Here is a 17,534-nt window from a genome sequence, read left to right as displayed (position 1 = left end):
GAGTTCCAGAGAGAGCATTTCACTGCACTCCTCACGCCCCTCCGGCTCTTACACTCCTCTGACACCTCATCTGTGATGTTCCCTGAGGCTTGGGGGAGGTGATGCAGATGCCCTGGTTAGGGTAGAACACTCAAGATGCAGTTTTTTGAATCCCCACCATCCCTTTGTGTTGCCCAGGCTGGTCTTGAACTTGTGGACTCGAGCAATCCTGCTTCGGCCTCTTGAGTAGCCATTGGGACTACAGGCACAGGCTAGGACACCTGGCTTTGCCTGCTTTTTTGAACGCATCTGGACTGGTGTGGCGGCGCCCTAGGATGCCTGCAGTCTCCTCTCATGGATGACTGGGCGAGTCCATCTTTGCATGTTTATTTGCCGTCTGTACATTCTCTTTGTCAAAACGTCCATTTGTACCAAAGTGCTTATGTTCTATTGACGTTTGTTTTACTCTGTTGAATTTCAGTCATCTTAAAGCTTTAGAGACTAGGCTTTGTTGAATATGTGTGGCTTCATCAGTGTTGCTTCTGTGGCTCACACTGTTGATGCCGAGTCTAGAACCCCTGGTCTGGCAGGGGACTGGAGACCATTCAGACGTTTCCGTGCTTTGCAGTTTTGTGTCTGTGGCCCCCGTGAGTTAACTTGGGTGTAAGGTGTAAGGTTTGTGTTCAGGCTGTGCAGTGGCCCCAGCGCCATGTGTTGGAAAGACTCCTTTGCCCACCTTAGCACCTTTCTCTAATGTCAGTGGGGAATGCTTGTGTGGGTCATTGCTTTTTTATTTAAGATCATAATTACCTCATTTCTCTCTTCTCTTTCCCCCCTTCAAAACTTCCCATGTTACCCCCCATTCAAATTCATAACCTTTTTTTCTTTAATTGTATGTGTGTTTCTTCCTGAACATATAAATACAACCAGCTAAGTCTGTATGATGTTGCTTGTATGTATGTTTTCAGGGCTGGCCATTTGGTGTGGGTAACCAGTCAGTGTGTCCTTCCCCGGAGAAGACTGTTTCTCCTGATCTCAGCTTTCCTTAGTTACCTGTAAATTCTTTGTGTAGGGTTGAAGCCTCATGGGCTTTCCCCTTCCACATTAGCCTGTCTCTTGGTGTTCAGGTCATATTTAGGTAGCCGTGTTGGTGAGACTTTATGGGCGTAGCTTCTGACGTTTCTAAGAGACACAATCTCACAGCGCATTGCTATGTTGTTTGAAACTTTGAAAATTTGAAACTACCCAGGTATTCAGATTAGTATTAGTTCAGTATGGGGTCAATACAGACCACCCAAAGAAGATTCATATTCTGTCTTCTCACTGTGTCCTGTGAACTCAGAATACAGTTCACTGTAGGCTTGCTGTACTCCTGGTATCAGGAGTGGCTCATGACCCTGGAATGTCCGTTGTTCAGTGCTCTGTATTGTCCGTGGCTCAGCTTGGGGCTCTTTGTGATCTGTGGCTTAGGGGCCTGCTTTGTCTATGGCTAGGGCCCTTCGCCATCTGTGGCTCAGGGCCCTGAATCACCCGTGTCTCTGCTCAGGGGACCAGCTTCGCCTGGGGCTAGGGGCCCTGCATTACCAGTGGCTTTGGGACCTCTGGTTCAGTCTGGATCTGTACTGTTGAGGTCCTGCCTCACCTGCCCTACCTGTCTTCTGCCAGACTTTTCTTCCTTTGTCCTTAGTAGCCATATGGCTTCTAGGAAGAGGCTGTCCTATCTGTATTGCTCCCGATAGGAAATTCTTCAGCCCGGACCCCTCCCAGCTCTGAGCTGAGATTCCAGAAGCCACCTACAAATGTGTTACCCAAGGGACTGGGTTCCAGAGGTGTGGGGTGGACTCATTGCGTGGGTAGCTTTGTCCTGAACTCAGGCTGTTGTCAGCAAGGGTGACAGGTCTCAAACAGCTGAACTCTTTCAATTACAACTGCCAGGTCAGGAAGGAAGGAAGGAAGCGACTGTCCTGAACGACTGAGCTGAAGAGGCGGTGTCCCAAGAGATGGGTGCCCTCCCCCCGCCCCCAGGCGTCTGAGCCAGGGCTGGGAACCTGCCCTTCCCACCAACCACGACAGTCTCCTGGGGTTCCTGATGTAACCTAGCTGACTGGTTGCACGGCTCCTACTGCTCCCCGGAGCCTGCTGCTTTGCATGCAGGAGCTGCCCCTGGGAGCCAGCAGCTGTTGGTCCGTCTCTTGCATCACCAGCTCTGATCATCAAGGCCAGCCCGAGGTCACAGGCACCCTTAGGCGATGACGTGGCACCTCATTGGGCATCAGGGAGTTCACACCATGCCTCCAGAGACCCAACCTGGCTGTCGTAATGTAACCTATGGATGATGAAACCCTCAGAAATCTGGGGGCTTTTGTCTTGAGGTGCAGGTATCCTTATCCACCCCCCTGCTCTGTGTGCCTTCACTCTCCAGCTCAGCAAGGGCACCTTCCCATGGGCCTTCTATTTGAGCCAGCTCCTGTCCCCCAGGCACCTGTGCCATAGGGCTCCTGCTGACCACTCGCTTTCCGTAGAGTGTGCCCACTTGTTTCAGGGACCATGTAGGTAGTCACCCAGCCACACTCAGCCATACCTCACTCTTTGAACACAGTGTTCCTCAGGCTTTGATCTTCCTTAGCTGCCCCTAATGGTGGGCCCTGGGGCTGAACCCTGGGCCGTGTCTCAGCCCTGCCTGTCCATTGCACAATGGGGCTAGCACCAAACCCTCCTACGAGACAGCCCTTGGGAAAGGCTTTGGACCAGGCCCTGAGGTGAGCGTGCAGTCCTTGATGGAGCCCCGTGGGCTTTGTGTCTGTTCCAGCACCTTCCCCACCCTTGAGTCCTAGGAGAAGGGAAATTGGGGTTCTCCTCAGGAGCTAAACACCTCGCCTCTGTTGCATCTTCTTCAGTGGTTTTTAGACACGGGTTTCCAATCCTTAAGAAAGCTGGTTTCTCTTGGGCAGCTCTCAAGCCAGAAACCTATGCTGAGGGAGGGCTGGGGTGTGGGACAGCAGGCGGGATCGCTGTAGAGAGTGAGGCTGAGTGCTGTCCATCACCAAAGGAAGCAGCCGTGTGAATCCAGGGTGGAGGGAGGCTGGGACGTACAGAAGTACAGGGCCAGAATACGACTCTGAAGTGGGCGTCACGGGTAGATGGTAAAGGCATCAGGACCCGCCTTCTTTAAAATTTTAATACAGCAAGGATTATTTTTGGTAGCTCAGTCTCCCTCTGAGCCTGGCAGCCATGCTGAGGCAGGTGTCGGGGACAGTCCCCTGCCCGAGGGGTTTCAGGGCCTTGCAGTTCCAAAGGCCACTATTTTATTTGGGTCACAGACTTCTCTCTTGGGAGATGGGGAAAGATGGCCCTCAGCATCCCTTGCAGGTGAGGCTCTGTGACCAGCATGGATCCCCATCCATTAGTCTCCCTGATGGTGGCCAAGAGCAGCAGTGATGCTCGGCGACACCAGGGGAGGTCACAGCCTCCACCAGGCCCACCTGGGGTGAAATGAAGCAGGAGGAGCTGAGAGAAGCAGCTGGGCCGGGGCCATGGCTGAGGGTGGACCTGGCGACCCACAAAGGGCCCACATGGGCCCCAGCACCTTTTAGAATGGTGGCCCTCTCTTAGCACACAGTGGGGTTTGCATACTATAGGCTCAGCCTTCTCCCTTTGCCGAGGCAGCCACTGTCCCCAGAAATTCTATTGTGTGGAGTTGGCAGGTCCGGCTGGAGGGATCTCTGGGTGCCCAGCAGATGGCAGGCTTCTCCCAGATCAGCAGGGGCTGGCCACCTGACGACACTTCCACCCACTCCTTTTCCTCCTGTGTCTTCCTTCTTGCAGTTGGTTTAAGGAATCCTAAATGACGCAGGCAGCAAATGAAATCCTGCTGAAGCAGTTGCCAGGGCAACTGCCTTAGTTTTGGTCAGTGGGGACCCACTCAGATCCAGGCCAGCCCCCTCGCTGTGGCCTGAGACCACAGCCTGCCTACACCTTCCCTATCACTTCTGCCTCCTCTTTGGGTGGTGGCAAATGGTCCCAGCAACCCCCACTTGGAGCCAGCCACAGCCCCTTTAGAGACCAGACGGGTCCCAAACTGGCTTGGCCACTGGCCCCAAAGCAAAGGCAAGTGGCTGATGTCTCACCTGGGATGGGTGGCCAGGTGGATACAGCCCGCTTCCTATCCTATCTACTTACCTTCTGTGGACACGTGAACCCCGAGGACAGGCCCACTGAACTTAAGGGTGCCCTGTCTGGAGCTGACTCTGTAGCCTTCTGCTTTCCGCCCTCCTGTTTTTTTTGTGATGATAGGGTCTCATGTCCCAGGTTGACCTCAGATGTGATTTGTAGCTGAGGTTGACTTTGAACTCTTGGTCCTCCTGCATTCCAAATGCTGAGATTTCAGGTATGTGTCATTGTGCCTGGCTTTGTGTGTATGTGCGCATATGTGCACATACGTGTTTATGGGCCCGAAGTTGACCCTGGGTGTCTGCCTCATATACTGAGACAGTTTTCTCGATTGAACCCAGAGCCAGCCTAAGCCAGCTTGCTCCAGGGATCCTATCCTCCCCGCTGTATGCTGGTGTTAGAGCGGGCATTGGTGTGGGGCCTAAGGATTGGTACTCTGGTCCTCATGGCAGCGTAGCAGCACATGTTACCTGCTGAGCCGTCTCCTCAGCCTCCAGACAGCCTTTTACTGTTGTTATCATGCGGATGATTCCTGGTCCTTAGAGTGTGTTAGAAACAGGGGAGGGGCTACAGAGGTGGCCTGGCAGTTAAGAGCACTTGTTGCTCTTGCAGAAGACCTGGGTTCGGTTCCCAGGACCCACAAAGTGACTTGATGCCTCCTTCTGACCTCTGTGGGTGCCAGGACACACGTGGTGCACACACATCCAAAACACATGAAAATAAAATAGGTTTAGCTTTAAAAAGTAAAGAGTGCTAGCATGTGCTAGCATGGATTCGCTCCCCAACACCACAGAACAACAAGGACAAGAAAACCCAAAACAACACCGTAAAAAGGACACGAGCCAGTGTGGAGGTCCAGGCCTGTAATCCCAGCACTCAGGAGGCAGCCTCGGGGTGAGGGGAATCACTAGTTAACGGCCAGCCTCGGTTCATAATGACTTCCAGGCCCGTTTCAAACAAATAAAAAAGAAAATAAGGAAAGAAGGAGGGGAAGGAGGGAGGGAAAGAATGAAGGAGGTGAAGAAAAAATGATATTTAAAAGGACCAAGAGCCGTGGCTCAACTGGCCTTGGACATCCATGTTCACAGCAGCATGAGTCGCCAGAGGCGGAGGTTGGAAGGAGATCATGTGACCACACAGAGGAGTAGGTGGATTCATGACCTGGAATATTAGTGCTGGGGGTGGGGCTCAGTGGCAGAGCTTGTTTGACATGCCTGACAAGGCCCTGGGTTCCATGCACACACACGCACTCGCATGCACACATGCACACACATGTGTACACACACACACACACACACACACACACACACACACACACACACACACACACTCATTATCCAGCCTTCTAGAGGAAGAAGATTCTGACGTCACCTTGAGGATGCTGTGTGGTACCAGTCATCTCTCTCCTGCGAGATCCCGTCAGAGTCAGGACAGACATAATATTGGTGGCGGGGTACCGAGAACAGGGAATTGTTTAACCAGGGTGCGGTGGGGGTTGAGAAGGTGGTGGTGGCAGTTGAACAACAGCGTGGGTGTGAATTTGTGTCACAGCAGGAGGGCGAAGTCAAGCTCACTGGGTAATAGGCGTAACAGCCCCGCATGCATCCTTCCCATACCTTCCCCCAGGCCCCCAGAACTGCCTTGCCCCTTAAGCCCTTTAAGCCCGCCAAGGTCGTTCTGGACCAACAATTGCTCTTGAACTTGAGGCACTGGGGAATCACACTGAAGGCCCCTGGCCTCCAGCCAAGGGCAGATCCAGCTAGTACTTGGCAATATCCTCAGAGGGAAAAGCGATAGGGTGGGCACCCAGCCTGACCCACCACTACCCCGCTGTGCACACCTGAGGGTACGTGGAGACACTCGTGTAACATGTTCCCTCTGGGTCTGGTCCTTCCCTGGGCCCCACTGAGAGCTTTCAGAACCTGAGAGGTTAGGGATGATGCTTTCTCTGCTTTTGTGAACTTAGAAAAATAGCCTCTCCCATCACCTTCTGAGAACTTGGAAACAGGATCCCGGTTTCTGGGTGTGGATGCTGGGCAGAAGGCCTACGCTGGGGGAGACAGCTCATGGGCCTGAGGCCCCAGTTCTCCAAAGATGACCTCTGGGCCTCAGGCACCCCACAGAGCTGGATCCCTAAGCTATTGCTTTGGGGATCCTGAGTGGAATGATGGGGAGGGCCTGTGTAGGCGCGTGATTTTAAGACCACATGAGTTCCCCTCTCCACCCTTTGTACCTAGTAATTTTTTTCCATACTCTCTGATGAGGCTAGGGAGGGTAGGTCTCAGCCCCTTTAAAGCTCCAGCGTTCATATGTGTTGAAATGAGAGCTCCTGTGTCTTGGCTCCTGAGTCAGCAGCCAGGCCAGCAGGCTCTGTGGGCATGTGAGCCAGGGCTGCCCAAGAAGCCATCAGACGAGTCTGCAAGACTGTGGTGGTAACTGGCAAGGTTAGAGGCAGTGAGTGGAGCCACAGTCCTGGGCTGGTGTCCAACCGTCTCCACCTTCTCAAAGCCGTCCAGACACATTTGATCTGTGTGTCCAAAGCCTGAGTGACAGTCTATCCTTAGTGTAATCCTTGCATTTGGTGGGCACAGGCCCCAGATCACCCCACACCTCCCTGTAAGGCCCTTGAGGCTGCTGGGACAGCTCACAGTCTCCATCAGTCCAGTTGGGTCCTCAGGGTCATTATTCCTGGGAGCCAGAGACCTTGGCTGGCTCAGCATGTTGTCACAGCTGTGACAAGGGCCGTCCTGTAGATGGTGCTCAAAGAGGCTTGCAGGTCGGCAAATGACGGAGGCAGCCCACCCACAGGGGCAGCACAGTCGGCCCTCTGTGTCCTCGTGGATTCTGTGTCCTCCGATACAACCAACCACAGATCAAAAATTCCCAGGGGAAGAAGAATGTGCCGGTACTGAACACATGTGGACGTTTTTCTTGTCACTAACGCCTAAGTGTGATGACTGTTTACCCAGCATTTACATTGCATGGCGTGGTATTGGTAATCTATGGGTGACTTAAAGCACACAGGAGGGGGTGTGTGCATTCTATGCATCACTGTGACATTTTGTTTGAGAGACCTGAGCATCTGGGAATTTGGGATCCATGGGGGTCGTGGAACCAATACCCACAGACACAGAGGAGTGACTGTTTATAGAGCCCGTGATCTTAGCAGCACAGATCACAACGGTTAAAGGCGAAGGGGCTCTGGGCCACTGGGAGCATTGGGAAGAGGGAAAGACTACATTTCCCCTGCAGCAGGTCAGAACGTCGGAGCCCAGTGTGGTGTTCACTTGGAGCTTATCGCTTGTTTTCTTGATGGTGATGGCCGCACAGGCTGACTCTGAAACCCCGCCCAGCTTCCCCACTGTCTCTCTGAGTGACTAGAGTGGGCTGTGGTGAGGCTGTCGCCTCTCAGGCAGCACCTTGGGTCCCACTTGACTCCAGGTGTTGAGTAATCCTGGGATCTCTGGAGTGAAAGGTGCTGGGGCCTTCGTGGAGTTTGCCTGGTCACCCAAACTCTTTCCTCTTCTCTTGGTTTAATGGTTTCTCCTTGGCCACAGGCTGAAGGTGTTGGATCTTGAGGGAGTGGGCTCTCCCTGTGTTTCACATACACGTGTGTGCACTCACACAGAGACGTACACACTTTCAGAGAGAGAGAGAGAGAGAGAGAGAGAGAGCAAGAGAGGGAGAGGGAGACTTTCATCCACCTTTTTTTTGTGTGTGTGTGTGTGACCTAATGGCCCGATAACATCTGTAGCTTGCTGCTGCCATGCCCCTTGGAGACAGGACCCCAAAGAACAATCCCTGGGGTTAGGCCCTGACTCACAGCTCTCTAGAACAGGCAGAGAATATTTTCAGTGGGGCCAGATCAGCTATACGTGTGGCTGGAGCCCAGGAGCCTGGCCATCCACATGGGTGTGACTCACAAGGCTGAACTGTTTGTGCAATGTGTTATTTGTGTTTTGTGACTTTGGGGAGGACATGAAAGACTGGACAGACGCCCGCTTGCTGAGGGTCACAGGCTGGGGCTGGGGCTGGGTAGCCACCTCCTGAGGAGGCTCTGGGACAGGGCTCAAAATAAATAAAGATATTCCCGGAGGATGCATGGCCTCCTCCCCTGCTGTTTCTGAACACACACACACACACACACACACACACACACACACACACACACACACCACACACCACACACACACACACACACACACATACACACCACACACATAGTTTCAGGGAAAACTGGGAAGGTAACTCAGTAAAGTGCTTGCCGCTCAAGTGTGAGGACCTGAGTTTGGATGCTCAGCGCCCACATAAAAGCAGGAGTGGTGATGCTTCTCTGTAATCACAGCGCTGGGGATATGGAGATAGGTGGGCCAGCCAGTCTAGCTGAGTTGGCAGTTCCAGATTCAGTGAGAGACCCTGTCTTTAGAAAAACAAAACAAAACAGTGAATTGTACTGAGAGACAGCTCAGTGGTTAAGAGCATTTACTGTTTTTGCAGAGGACCTGAATCCTATGTTTGGGTGACTCGCAACTGTCTGTATAACTCCTACCTCAGGGGATGTGTCACCCTCTGCTGGCCTCCAAGAGTATCTGCAGCCATGCGCATATACCCTGCACAGATACATCCATATACTTAAAAATAAAATAAAATCTTTAAATAAAAACAAATTAAGAATAAGGTGGAGAGCAAGGGAGAAACACATCTCATGTTGACCTCTGACTTCCACACACACAGGAACACATGTGCATACCACACACACAGTGTTGTGTTTGACTGAGAAGAAAGTACTCAGTTCCTGGTCATCCTTCTCTACTGTTTTCCTGGTTTGTTTTTCTAAACCTTGCCTGGGGTTGCTGGGCAATCCAGTTCTTCCAGATTTGAGATTCTCCCCTCCTGGTTTCTCACAGGCAGTAAGTCTTACAGCCAGCCACAAGGCTACCAAGCCACTGAGCCACCCCATGCTCGTCCCCACCCTGTGCTCCTCCCCACAGGGCACACAAAATTGTTGTTTAAAGCTGTGTGAACAGTGAAGGTTCCGCATTAGCCTTCAAGTCTACAGTTGTGTGCCCAGGATTCTGAGCCCTGCAGAACTCACCCAGGTCCTGGCCTGGGTCCCTCTCCCCTGAGTTCTGGCTCTGGGAAGCTCTCAGAGCCAGACTGTGTCATAGAGCTGAAAGGACAGACCCCACCCCACAGCCTTCATCCTCAAGAAGAGTTGGGTCCCATTCCAGGAAAAGTCCTGCTCACATCTCCTTTGTTTTCAAGAGTGGCGCTTGGGCTGGGGATGTGGCTGAGTTGGTAGCTTACCTAGCATTCAGGAAGTCCTGGGTTCCAGCCCCAGTACTAAAAAAAAACCTGATGTGGTATTGCACACCTGTAACTCTGGTGCTCAGGGGGGAGAGACAGGAAGATCGGGAGTTCAAAATCATCCTTGGCTACATAGTGGCTTTGAAGCTAGCCTGGGCTACATAAGACCTTGTCTCAAACAACCAAAATGAAAATGAAAAAAAAAAAAATCCTTAAAGTCCTACTTGTTCCCTGCTTCCTATCTCCGTGTCCTGGAATGAGTCTTCCGTTAGTTGGGGTTGGGATTGTGTCCAGGAAGCTGGCCCTGGCCCTGGCCAGCCATCAGTTCTTCAGGAGGCATCTGTTCTGGGCAGGTCTCACTTCCCATTAACTCTTGATCTTTTGGCAGTGGGGGGGGCACCCAAGTTTGAAACCTCTTTGTTAAAACACAATACATCCCAGTCACCTCTGGAGCCGGCCACCTTGGGGAGGGAGGCCAGTCAGTCAGTATGAGAGCTAAGACCTCCAAGTCCAGACTCTCCCACAGGTGTGACAGGCCATGCCGCTCCCATTGCTGCCCTTCCCGCCACCCCCCGCCCCCCCAGCACCAGGGAGCTCTGCACTGGATTCAGGCAACTGTACCTTCCAAGGAGGTCAGGCTTGCTGAACCGTCTCTGGGAGCCGAGAGCCCACCAGCATGCTGCTTTCTGCGGTGGAAGCCATGCTCCCACCACGGTGGCTCTGCTTTTTCTAGGAGGCCAGGAACTGCGGTGGATACACCCTTGCATTCATCTTTCAAAGGCCAGGCTAGCTGCAGCTTCGGCAAGAGTAGGTTTGTCTCTGTCTGTCTTTTGTTCTCACTAAAGAAGGATCCTGGGGCAGGAAGGCGAGGTTACACTGTTTCTCTGCAGAGGACATCCAGGGGTGGTGTAACCCGCATGGTGGCGCTGGTGATGAGGGCTGAGGACTTCGCTCGGCGGCGTTCTCTGCTTGGGTTGGGCTTCTGTCTCAGCAATGATCATAGACTGTCTGGCCTTGATGGAGCAAGTATTGACTTGCTATGAAGACCATTATGTCTGACTGTCCTAGAAATAAAATCTGGGAACTGTGAACCAAGCCCAGGGTGGTTCTCGGCCCAGAGCAGGGGGGATGTGGAGCAGACAACGCCTACCTTTGCCACATCCTGCCTCCCATGCATGGGGACTGCGCCCTAATTGGCACGCCAGTGATGTATGCAAGGGCTAATCAAAGCCTTTTATTTTCTGATTATCTCTCTCCCTATGACGGATGGCAGGCTCAGGCACGGTCAAAATAGAAATGGATTCAGCTGAATGTTTCAGAGAGGAATCCGCAGTTCCAGGGAGCAAGGGATGCTATCCTGCTGCCTGGCAAAGAGTTTCGCTGGGGAAAATTATTTTTCATAACCTTTTTGCTTTCTTATTTAAATTAAGCTTTGACAAGCAAGTTTGGCAGTAGTGGAGGGCACCTAATTTGGTCCCCCTCGACCTCCGCAGCCTTGATTGGCAGTTTGTTGTCAGGCTGGAAGTTGCACCGGGAAGGTGGGAGCAGGCAGAACAAATGCCCCTGGACAGCTTGGGGTCCCCCAGGACACAGGCAGAGCCGGGGAGAGCATGCAATTAGAGAGGTCTTCACAGGAAAGTTAATTAGCTACTAAATAGCATTTAGCACAGTTTACAACGGGAAACGTGTGTTTGAGAGGGAACGGAGGTCAATGAAAGACGGCTTCCGCAAGGACATTGGTCTGCTGGCTTCTTAGCCAGAGCACGATCCCAGGGCGTGAGATGGGTGTTCCCTAGCAGGGAGAAGGGGAGGTGCTCACCTGGCACAGCAGACAGACTGACCTGTACCAAACTAGGACTGTCCCCATCACTTCCTGGAACCAAGGTGGAGACATCAAATAAGTCTTCACTTCCTCTGTCCAGTGGGTGGGATAGCCTCCCTCCCAAATGCACAGCCAGCCACAGCCTCTGAGTGTGACCATCTTTTGAAATTGGACCCTTGCTGATAATGGTCAAAGAAAGAGGAAGATGAGATCATCCTGGATGGAAGTGGGCCTGAGCTCAGAGCTTGTCCTCACAGGATACAAACGAACATGTAGACATAGGGAGACTTGAGCCCTGCCCCTGTGAGTTAAGGAGCACGCTGAGCGCTGCCTGTGAGCATCGGGAAGCCGAGATGGCAGCAAGGGCCTTCCTAGATCAGCAGAGGCACCTTTATATCTCTGTCAGCTCCCTGGCTGTGGTCCTTTGTTCAGGTGGCCCAGGGAAAAAACACCATGTCACTGCCACAGAAATTTGTTCAGCATCTGAAGACAGAAAATTCTGAAGGTCTGGCGGCAGCCGGGATGGGTGGCTAGTGGCAAGTACTGGGCTATCGAGCCTGGTTCTGTTTTCTGTTAAGAATAAGGTTACAGGGCTCGTGGTGTTGCTCAGTTAACAGAGTGCTTGCCTACCATGCCTGAAACCCTAGGTTCCACTCCAACACCGCGAAAGGCAAACCGGGTATGGTGGTGCAGACGGGCAACCCCAGTCAGTCCACAGGAGGACCAGAAGTTCAGGGCCAGCCTCTACGTGATGTGACATTGGCTCATTGTTTTAGCTTCCTGTTGATATTATGGGTTGATGGCTTTGGTGTGTGTGTGTGTGTGTGTGTGTGTGTGTGTGTGTGTGTGTGTAAATGTGTGTGATATGTGTATAGGTGTGTATATATGTGGTGCATAGTGTATGGGTATACAGGTACATGCACGCACATGTCTGTGTGAGACCAGAGGTCCAAACCTGGCGTCATCCTCTGTTGCCCTCTGTCTTTGTATTGCCCCTCGCACAATGAGACAGGGTCTCTCACTGAACCTAAAGCTCAGCAGTTGGGTGGGCTGGCTGGCCAGTGTGCTTCAGGGATGCCCCTGTCTCCAGGCCTGCCAAGGCTGGGATGCAGACATGTGCTGCCATGTCTGGCCTTCTACCTGGATTCTAAGGCTCCCGACTCCAGTTCTCCTGCTTTCCCAGCAGGCATTTTACTGACTCAGCCCGTCTCCCCGCGCCTCCATCTTAATTATTAAGTAAGGCAGGGTCTCCCACTGAAGCTGGAGCTCACTGATTCAGCGAGGCTGACTAATAAGCTCCAGGGACCCTCCTGTGTCTTCGTGCTACACCACCTGTCACTTTGCATGGTTGCTGAGATCAGGATACAGGTCGTCATGCTCATGTGGGCAAGCGCCTTGCTAACTGAGCCGTCTCCCCAGCCCCACCCACTGTGTGTGTGTGTGTGTGTGTGTGTGTGTGTGTGTGTGTGTGTTTCCACTGTGATAATTCTCACACAGGCATGTGGTGCAGGAGGACGTGAGCAGTCCCTCTGAGGGGCTGTGCCTGGAACCGTAACACCTGGATCCCACACCACAGAACCCATGAGCATGTCCATTGTTTTTCATGGTGATCATATCACTCCCCTGGGACCATGGGGCTCTGTCCTGTGGTATTCCAGTCATGCTCTGTCAGGAATTCTCCCCATGCCATTTGTCTTCTCTCTGGATGTCATTTTTCGTGTCTACGTAGCATCTCACTGTGTGGCGTTCAGCTTGACCACGCCCTTTCTGCGGGTACCCAGTAGCTTCCTGCTCTTTGCTTGTCTTTGATGGCCACGTTTGTGTTGGAGCTTGCCCACAGGTAAGATTCTTCCTCTCGTGGTTTCCAGAGACACAGGCCAGGGCAGGGCACTTCCAGCCTAGTCTGAGACGGTTGCCAGGTAACTGTGAGCAGTTTGAGTCCTGGCTGTGGAGAAGTGCAGATGTGCGTGAAGATATGACACAGCCTGTGAATGCATCTGAAGCTTTAATAGATAACACCTCACAAAGGCACACACAAGCTCCTGTGTGCACACAGGCTCTGTGTATTTATACAGCCATGACCACACGCCCAAGGTAACTGTATAGGGAAGCAGCATCTGGTGTGTGTGTGTGTGTAGGGAGAGGTTATCTGTTGTGAAGGTTTTAAACCAGCATCTGAGGGCAGCATCCTGGATATGCCGCCTGAAGCAATCTCGTGGTGACGCGGGGCGATGCTGTCCTGTTGCTCTTTTCTCTGATGCCTTTGTGCATTCACATGTGTGTGCTGGGCTTGCGTGTCCTGCAGAGCCCTGTGCTCTGCTGCTGCTGGAGAAGATAGAAGGGTGGGGCCCAGTCAGGCCAAAGCCCAGTGACAGCAAGGCAGGAGTCCATGAGCTTCAGGCCACATACTCTCAAGCGTCTGTCTTGGTGACTGTGAGCACATGGACCCCGTGACAACCGAGATGCAGCAAGTTGTGGCTGCTTCATGCCTTCCAGGGCTAGGAGCTGCTCGTCTTGTGGTAGACCCCCCAGCATGACTTCTGCTCATCTGTGCTTAGATAGTGGGTAAAAAGTTATTTGTGCTTCTTTTTTGTTTTATCTGTTTCTGAAACAGAGTTTCGTGATATATCGCAGTCAGCTGGACTCACAGCTTCCCTGCCCCAGTCCCTCCATTGCTGAAATGACAGGTGGTACCCGGCTTCCTTTGCATTTCTTTACAACTGACAGTTCTGAATATGTTCCTACTTGTGTCTCGATCGCTGTCTCCTTTTGGGGCATCTGTGTCCAAGAAAGACAGGTGCCCACCTTGTCCCCGGCTGCCAGAGCCCCTGGCATAGAATTGCTTCTCTGGACACATTGCAGGGACACTCTGAGCTGGAGCGACCAGACTGCCCAGGAGCCAGCCTGCTGGGAACTACCCTGGCTGTCACACAGCTGTCTTTCTCTAAGAATGTTCTATTAGTCATGACCCTGTCTTGGTTGCTCCCAAATGTTCTGAGCCAAGTCAAGCAGTGTCTCAGTGCCTGGTGATGGTGTCTGTCCTGAAACCAACCCAGGGATGCAGGAGGAGGAAGAAAGGCTCCTGACTGGGGTCATTCTTATCTGCTTCGTGCATAGGTGGTCTGTGAAAGATTTAACTTGCCCAGTTGTGTGAGTGGAATTGAAAGGAGCATGAGCCAGGCACAATGACACTCACATAACCTCAGCTACTCAGGAGGTAGAGGAGGAGGATTGCAAGTTTGAATCCTGGGTAGCTCAGAAAACTTACTGAGACTCCGGCATCTCAAAATAAAAATAAAAAGAACTTTTAAAAGGCAGTGGAGGTAGGGGACTGGGAGGGTAGCTCAGTGGTAGAGCACTTGGCTAATGTGGGGCTCTGAATGAGAATGTCCCACACAGGTTCATATGTTTGAATGCTTGGTGTCCCCAGTCGCTGGAACTGTTTGAGAAGGATTAGGAGGTGCGGCCTTGTTGGTGGAGGAGTGTCACTGGGGTGGGTTATGAGGTGTCAAGGCTGGCGCCGTTCCCAGTGTGTTCTCTGCCTCCTGCTTGTGGATCAAATTCTGAACTTCCAGCTGTTCTTGCTGCCGTGATTCTCTTTGCTGTCACAGACTCTGACCCTCTAGACAGTAAGCCCACTTACATGCTTTCTTTCATGAGTGCCTTTGATCATGGTGTTTTAGCACAGCAGTAGAATCTCCAAGACAGCTGAGGAGCCCGGGGGAGCCCGGGGGAGCCCTGGCCACACCCCCAGCACTGTGTAGGAAACAGGAGGGTGGAGGGAGGGAAGAAAGAAGGGCCGTAAATAAACAGCTGGTGACCCATCCAGAAAACAGGACTCTAGGGGTTGCTGGCACTTCAGGGATGGACGTGGCAGACCACAGCCCCCTAGGCCACCTTGGGTCCTGTCATACCTGTCTTGGCACCTGAAGGTCCAGGTCATCCCTAGGTATACTCAAGGTCAACCCCCAGGGTCCCAGTTGGACAGGGGCAAATGTGTCACTGGGAAGTCAAGATGTGTTGAAATGAGCCAGTGAGGCCTGGTTGTCTCAGCCTTGAAAGCCCCTGGAGGTGGTTCCTGTGGATCTAGGCTAGCTAAGGAGTGTCCAAAGTCCTGATGCCTAGAATCCAGAAGGTTCTGGCTTCTAGTCCCTCTTCCTCCCTCCGAGAGAGTCCCAGCTAGTTCTTCCCCTCACATGGACACCAACAGATCCCCCTGGTAACCTTCAAGTCCTTTGGCACCTGCAGGCTCCGGGACCGCATGCTCTTTACTTGAACAAACCTGGGTCTCCTGGCCCTGGCCACGCATCCTACACTCTGACTGCACTGTTTACCCCAGACTCTCTTGGTGGTGTTGCCTGGGAAGGAGCGCTCTGCCCACTGGGTGGAATTCACTCACCCTGCAGGACGGTCAGCAAGTCCCCAGTTTGACTGAAACAGAGAAAGAGGGGGGAATTTGGGCTGAGCACCTGAAAAAGAGTTCATGAAATTTAATCAGTGCCTAAGGGGAGCACCTAAATTTAGTCAAATTATTATTAGTATTCATACCATTTTTAAATTGCCTAGGGGAACGTCACAAAAAGTTGGGAAACTACCAGCCTGGGTGGTGATTAGTCGTTTCTGCGAAGCAATGGAACCCACTTGGAGGCCATAGAGGTTCCCAGGAGCCTCCAGGCCAGAGTCACTGACATAGGGAGTTCAACTCTGTGGCCTGGTCTGGGGAGATGCAGGAGCCCCCTGCAGAGCTGGTATGCAGAACACAGTGACCTGTGTGGGCCACTCACAACCTTGGCCGCATCAGCCTGGTGGCTGTGTGTCTGTTCTCTGGGCTTCACTGCTGGTGGGTGTACCAGCCAGGGTAAGCCCCTCACTGGGTGTGAAGAGGTACTAGGGTCCTCTCCTGGTCTGAGTGAGATGGTGTGATTTGGGGCTAACAGATCATCCATTGGGTGCTATTCCTGATGCTATAGCAGAACACCGCTGTGGGCCCAGAGCCTCTAGGTAATTTCTGAGTTTTTGGTCCTGCAGAGACCGCAGGACACCATGCATTGGCCTGTTTGTGACATCAGCATCTGCCCTCTCTCCTGCCCTCTCCTCCCACCCTGTCCTGGCATGTGACACTGACAGCCAGGTCTTGACAGGTGTGTGGCTTCATTTCAAAAGTCTTCATGATAGTGACCCTGAGGATGCCACAGGCTCGGAAGCATGAGGTCTCCCTCATCCCCTTGTGTTCTTGGCTTTCTCTGGCTGACCAGCACCAGGTACCACCAGGAGGGGCTTCATCAGTCCACCTTACCCAAGGACTGACTCACGATAAAATGTGTCCCATTTCTCATTTTTTTTTGTGTGTCACACAAAATGTCCTCAGTGTCATTGTGAACACCTGGGCTGTGCACACAGAGCCCACAAGAGCATATAAGTTCAGAAATAAATGCTTGTCCGTGATAATTTCTGTAAAATTGGAGCTGTTCAACTTGACTTTTCACTCTTTTGAAAACAATTTTATCTCATGTTAGGGTGGAGAGAGGGAGTGTGCATGCCCCAGGTACACACACAGAGGTCAGAGGACAAATTTAGTCCGTTCTCCTCTTCTACAGTGTGAGTTCTGGGGATCGAACTTGGGTCTTCAGGCTTGGTGGTAATCACCTTTACCTGCCATCTCAACAGCCTGATTTTTTGAGCTCAGAATGATGGTGCCATATAGTCAGGAACTTAGCATATTCCAGAGATGAGGTGGGAACTCAACCACCCAGCGAAGGAGCTGTGGGGACAGTCTCCAGACCAAGCGGGCTATTAATTATTTTGCTTTATTTATTAGAGGCACTGGCGTCTCTTAGCCTCCAAGCATATTTGCAAATGCCTTAAGGGAAAAGAAAAAGCAAATGATTCCTGCCATGCTGGTCTCTAGCCTGTAATGAATGATGCCAGTTAATAGCCACGACAGCATCTCGTGTGGATGGCGGGGCCTGCAGTGACACATGTGTGGCCCACAAACCAGAAGCACACTGGGTATGTTGAATGAAATGTTTCTTCGTTTTCCTGGGGAATGGGTGAGGTCACGCGACTGGACTAAGGAAAGATTTAAATAAAAACGGTACCCGAGAGGATGGCAGTTTTTCTCTCTCCTCCATTGCAGATGAAGGCACAGCCCTCCCCACCGTCCACCCACCCACCCTACAGCTGGGCTGGCAAGGGGAAGGCAGGCCGGCCCGGTTATCTTTTCCTAAACGGTGTGGGCAATAAACCTGAGTGATGT

The 17,534-nt window shown here is 52.3% G+C and overlaps 1 protein-coding gene across 3 annotated transcripts in view; it reads left to right on the top strand.

Moving 5' to 3' along the window:
- Positions 1–17,534, top strand: part of Tbc1d16 (TBC1 domain family member 16) — an 80,095-nt gene that overhangs the window by 32,767 nt on the left and 29,794 nt on the right. The window contains exon 1 of one of the 3 annotated variants that reach the window (XM_076543873.1): positions 13,072–13,118. The exons of the other annotated variants lie outside the window; for them this stretch is intronic. Coding sequence (XP_076399988.1) covers positions 13,087–13,118 — 32 coding nt within the window. The 5' untranslated portion in view covers positions 13,072–13,086. Of the gene's footprint in view, positions 1–13,071; positions 13,119–17,534 lie in introns of those variants that run through there. 3 annotated transcript variants of the gene reach the window in all.

Source organism: Peromyscus maniculatus, chromosome 8 (assembly GCF_049852395.1).
Source record: "Peromyscus maniculatus bairdii isolate BWxNUB_F1_BW_parent chromosome 8, HU_Pman_BW_mat_3.1, whole genome shotgun sequence".
Lineage (NCBI taxonomy): Eukaryota > Metazoa > Chordata > Mammalia > Rodentia > Cricetidae > Peromyscus > Peromyscus maniculatus.
The sequence above is the reverse complement of the archived record's forward strand: the minus strand, read 5'-3'. Positions and strand labels throughout refer to the sequence as shown.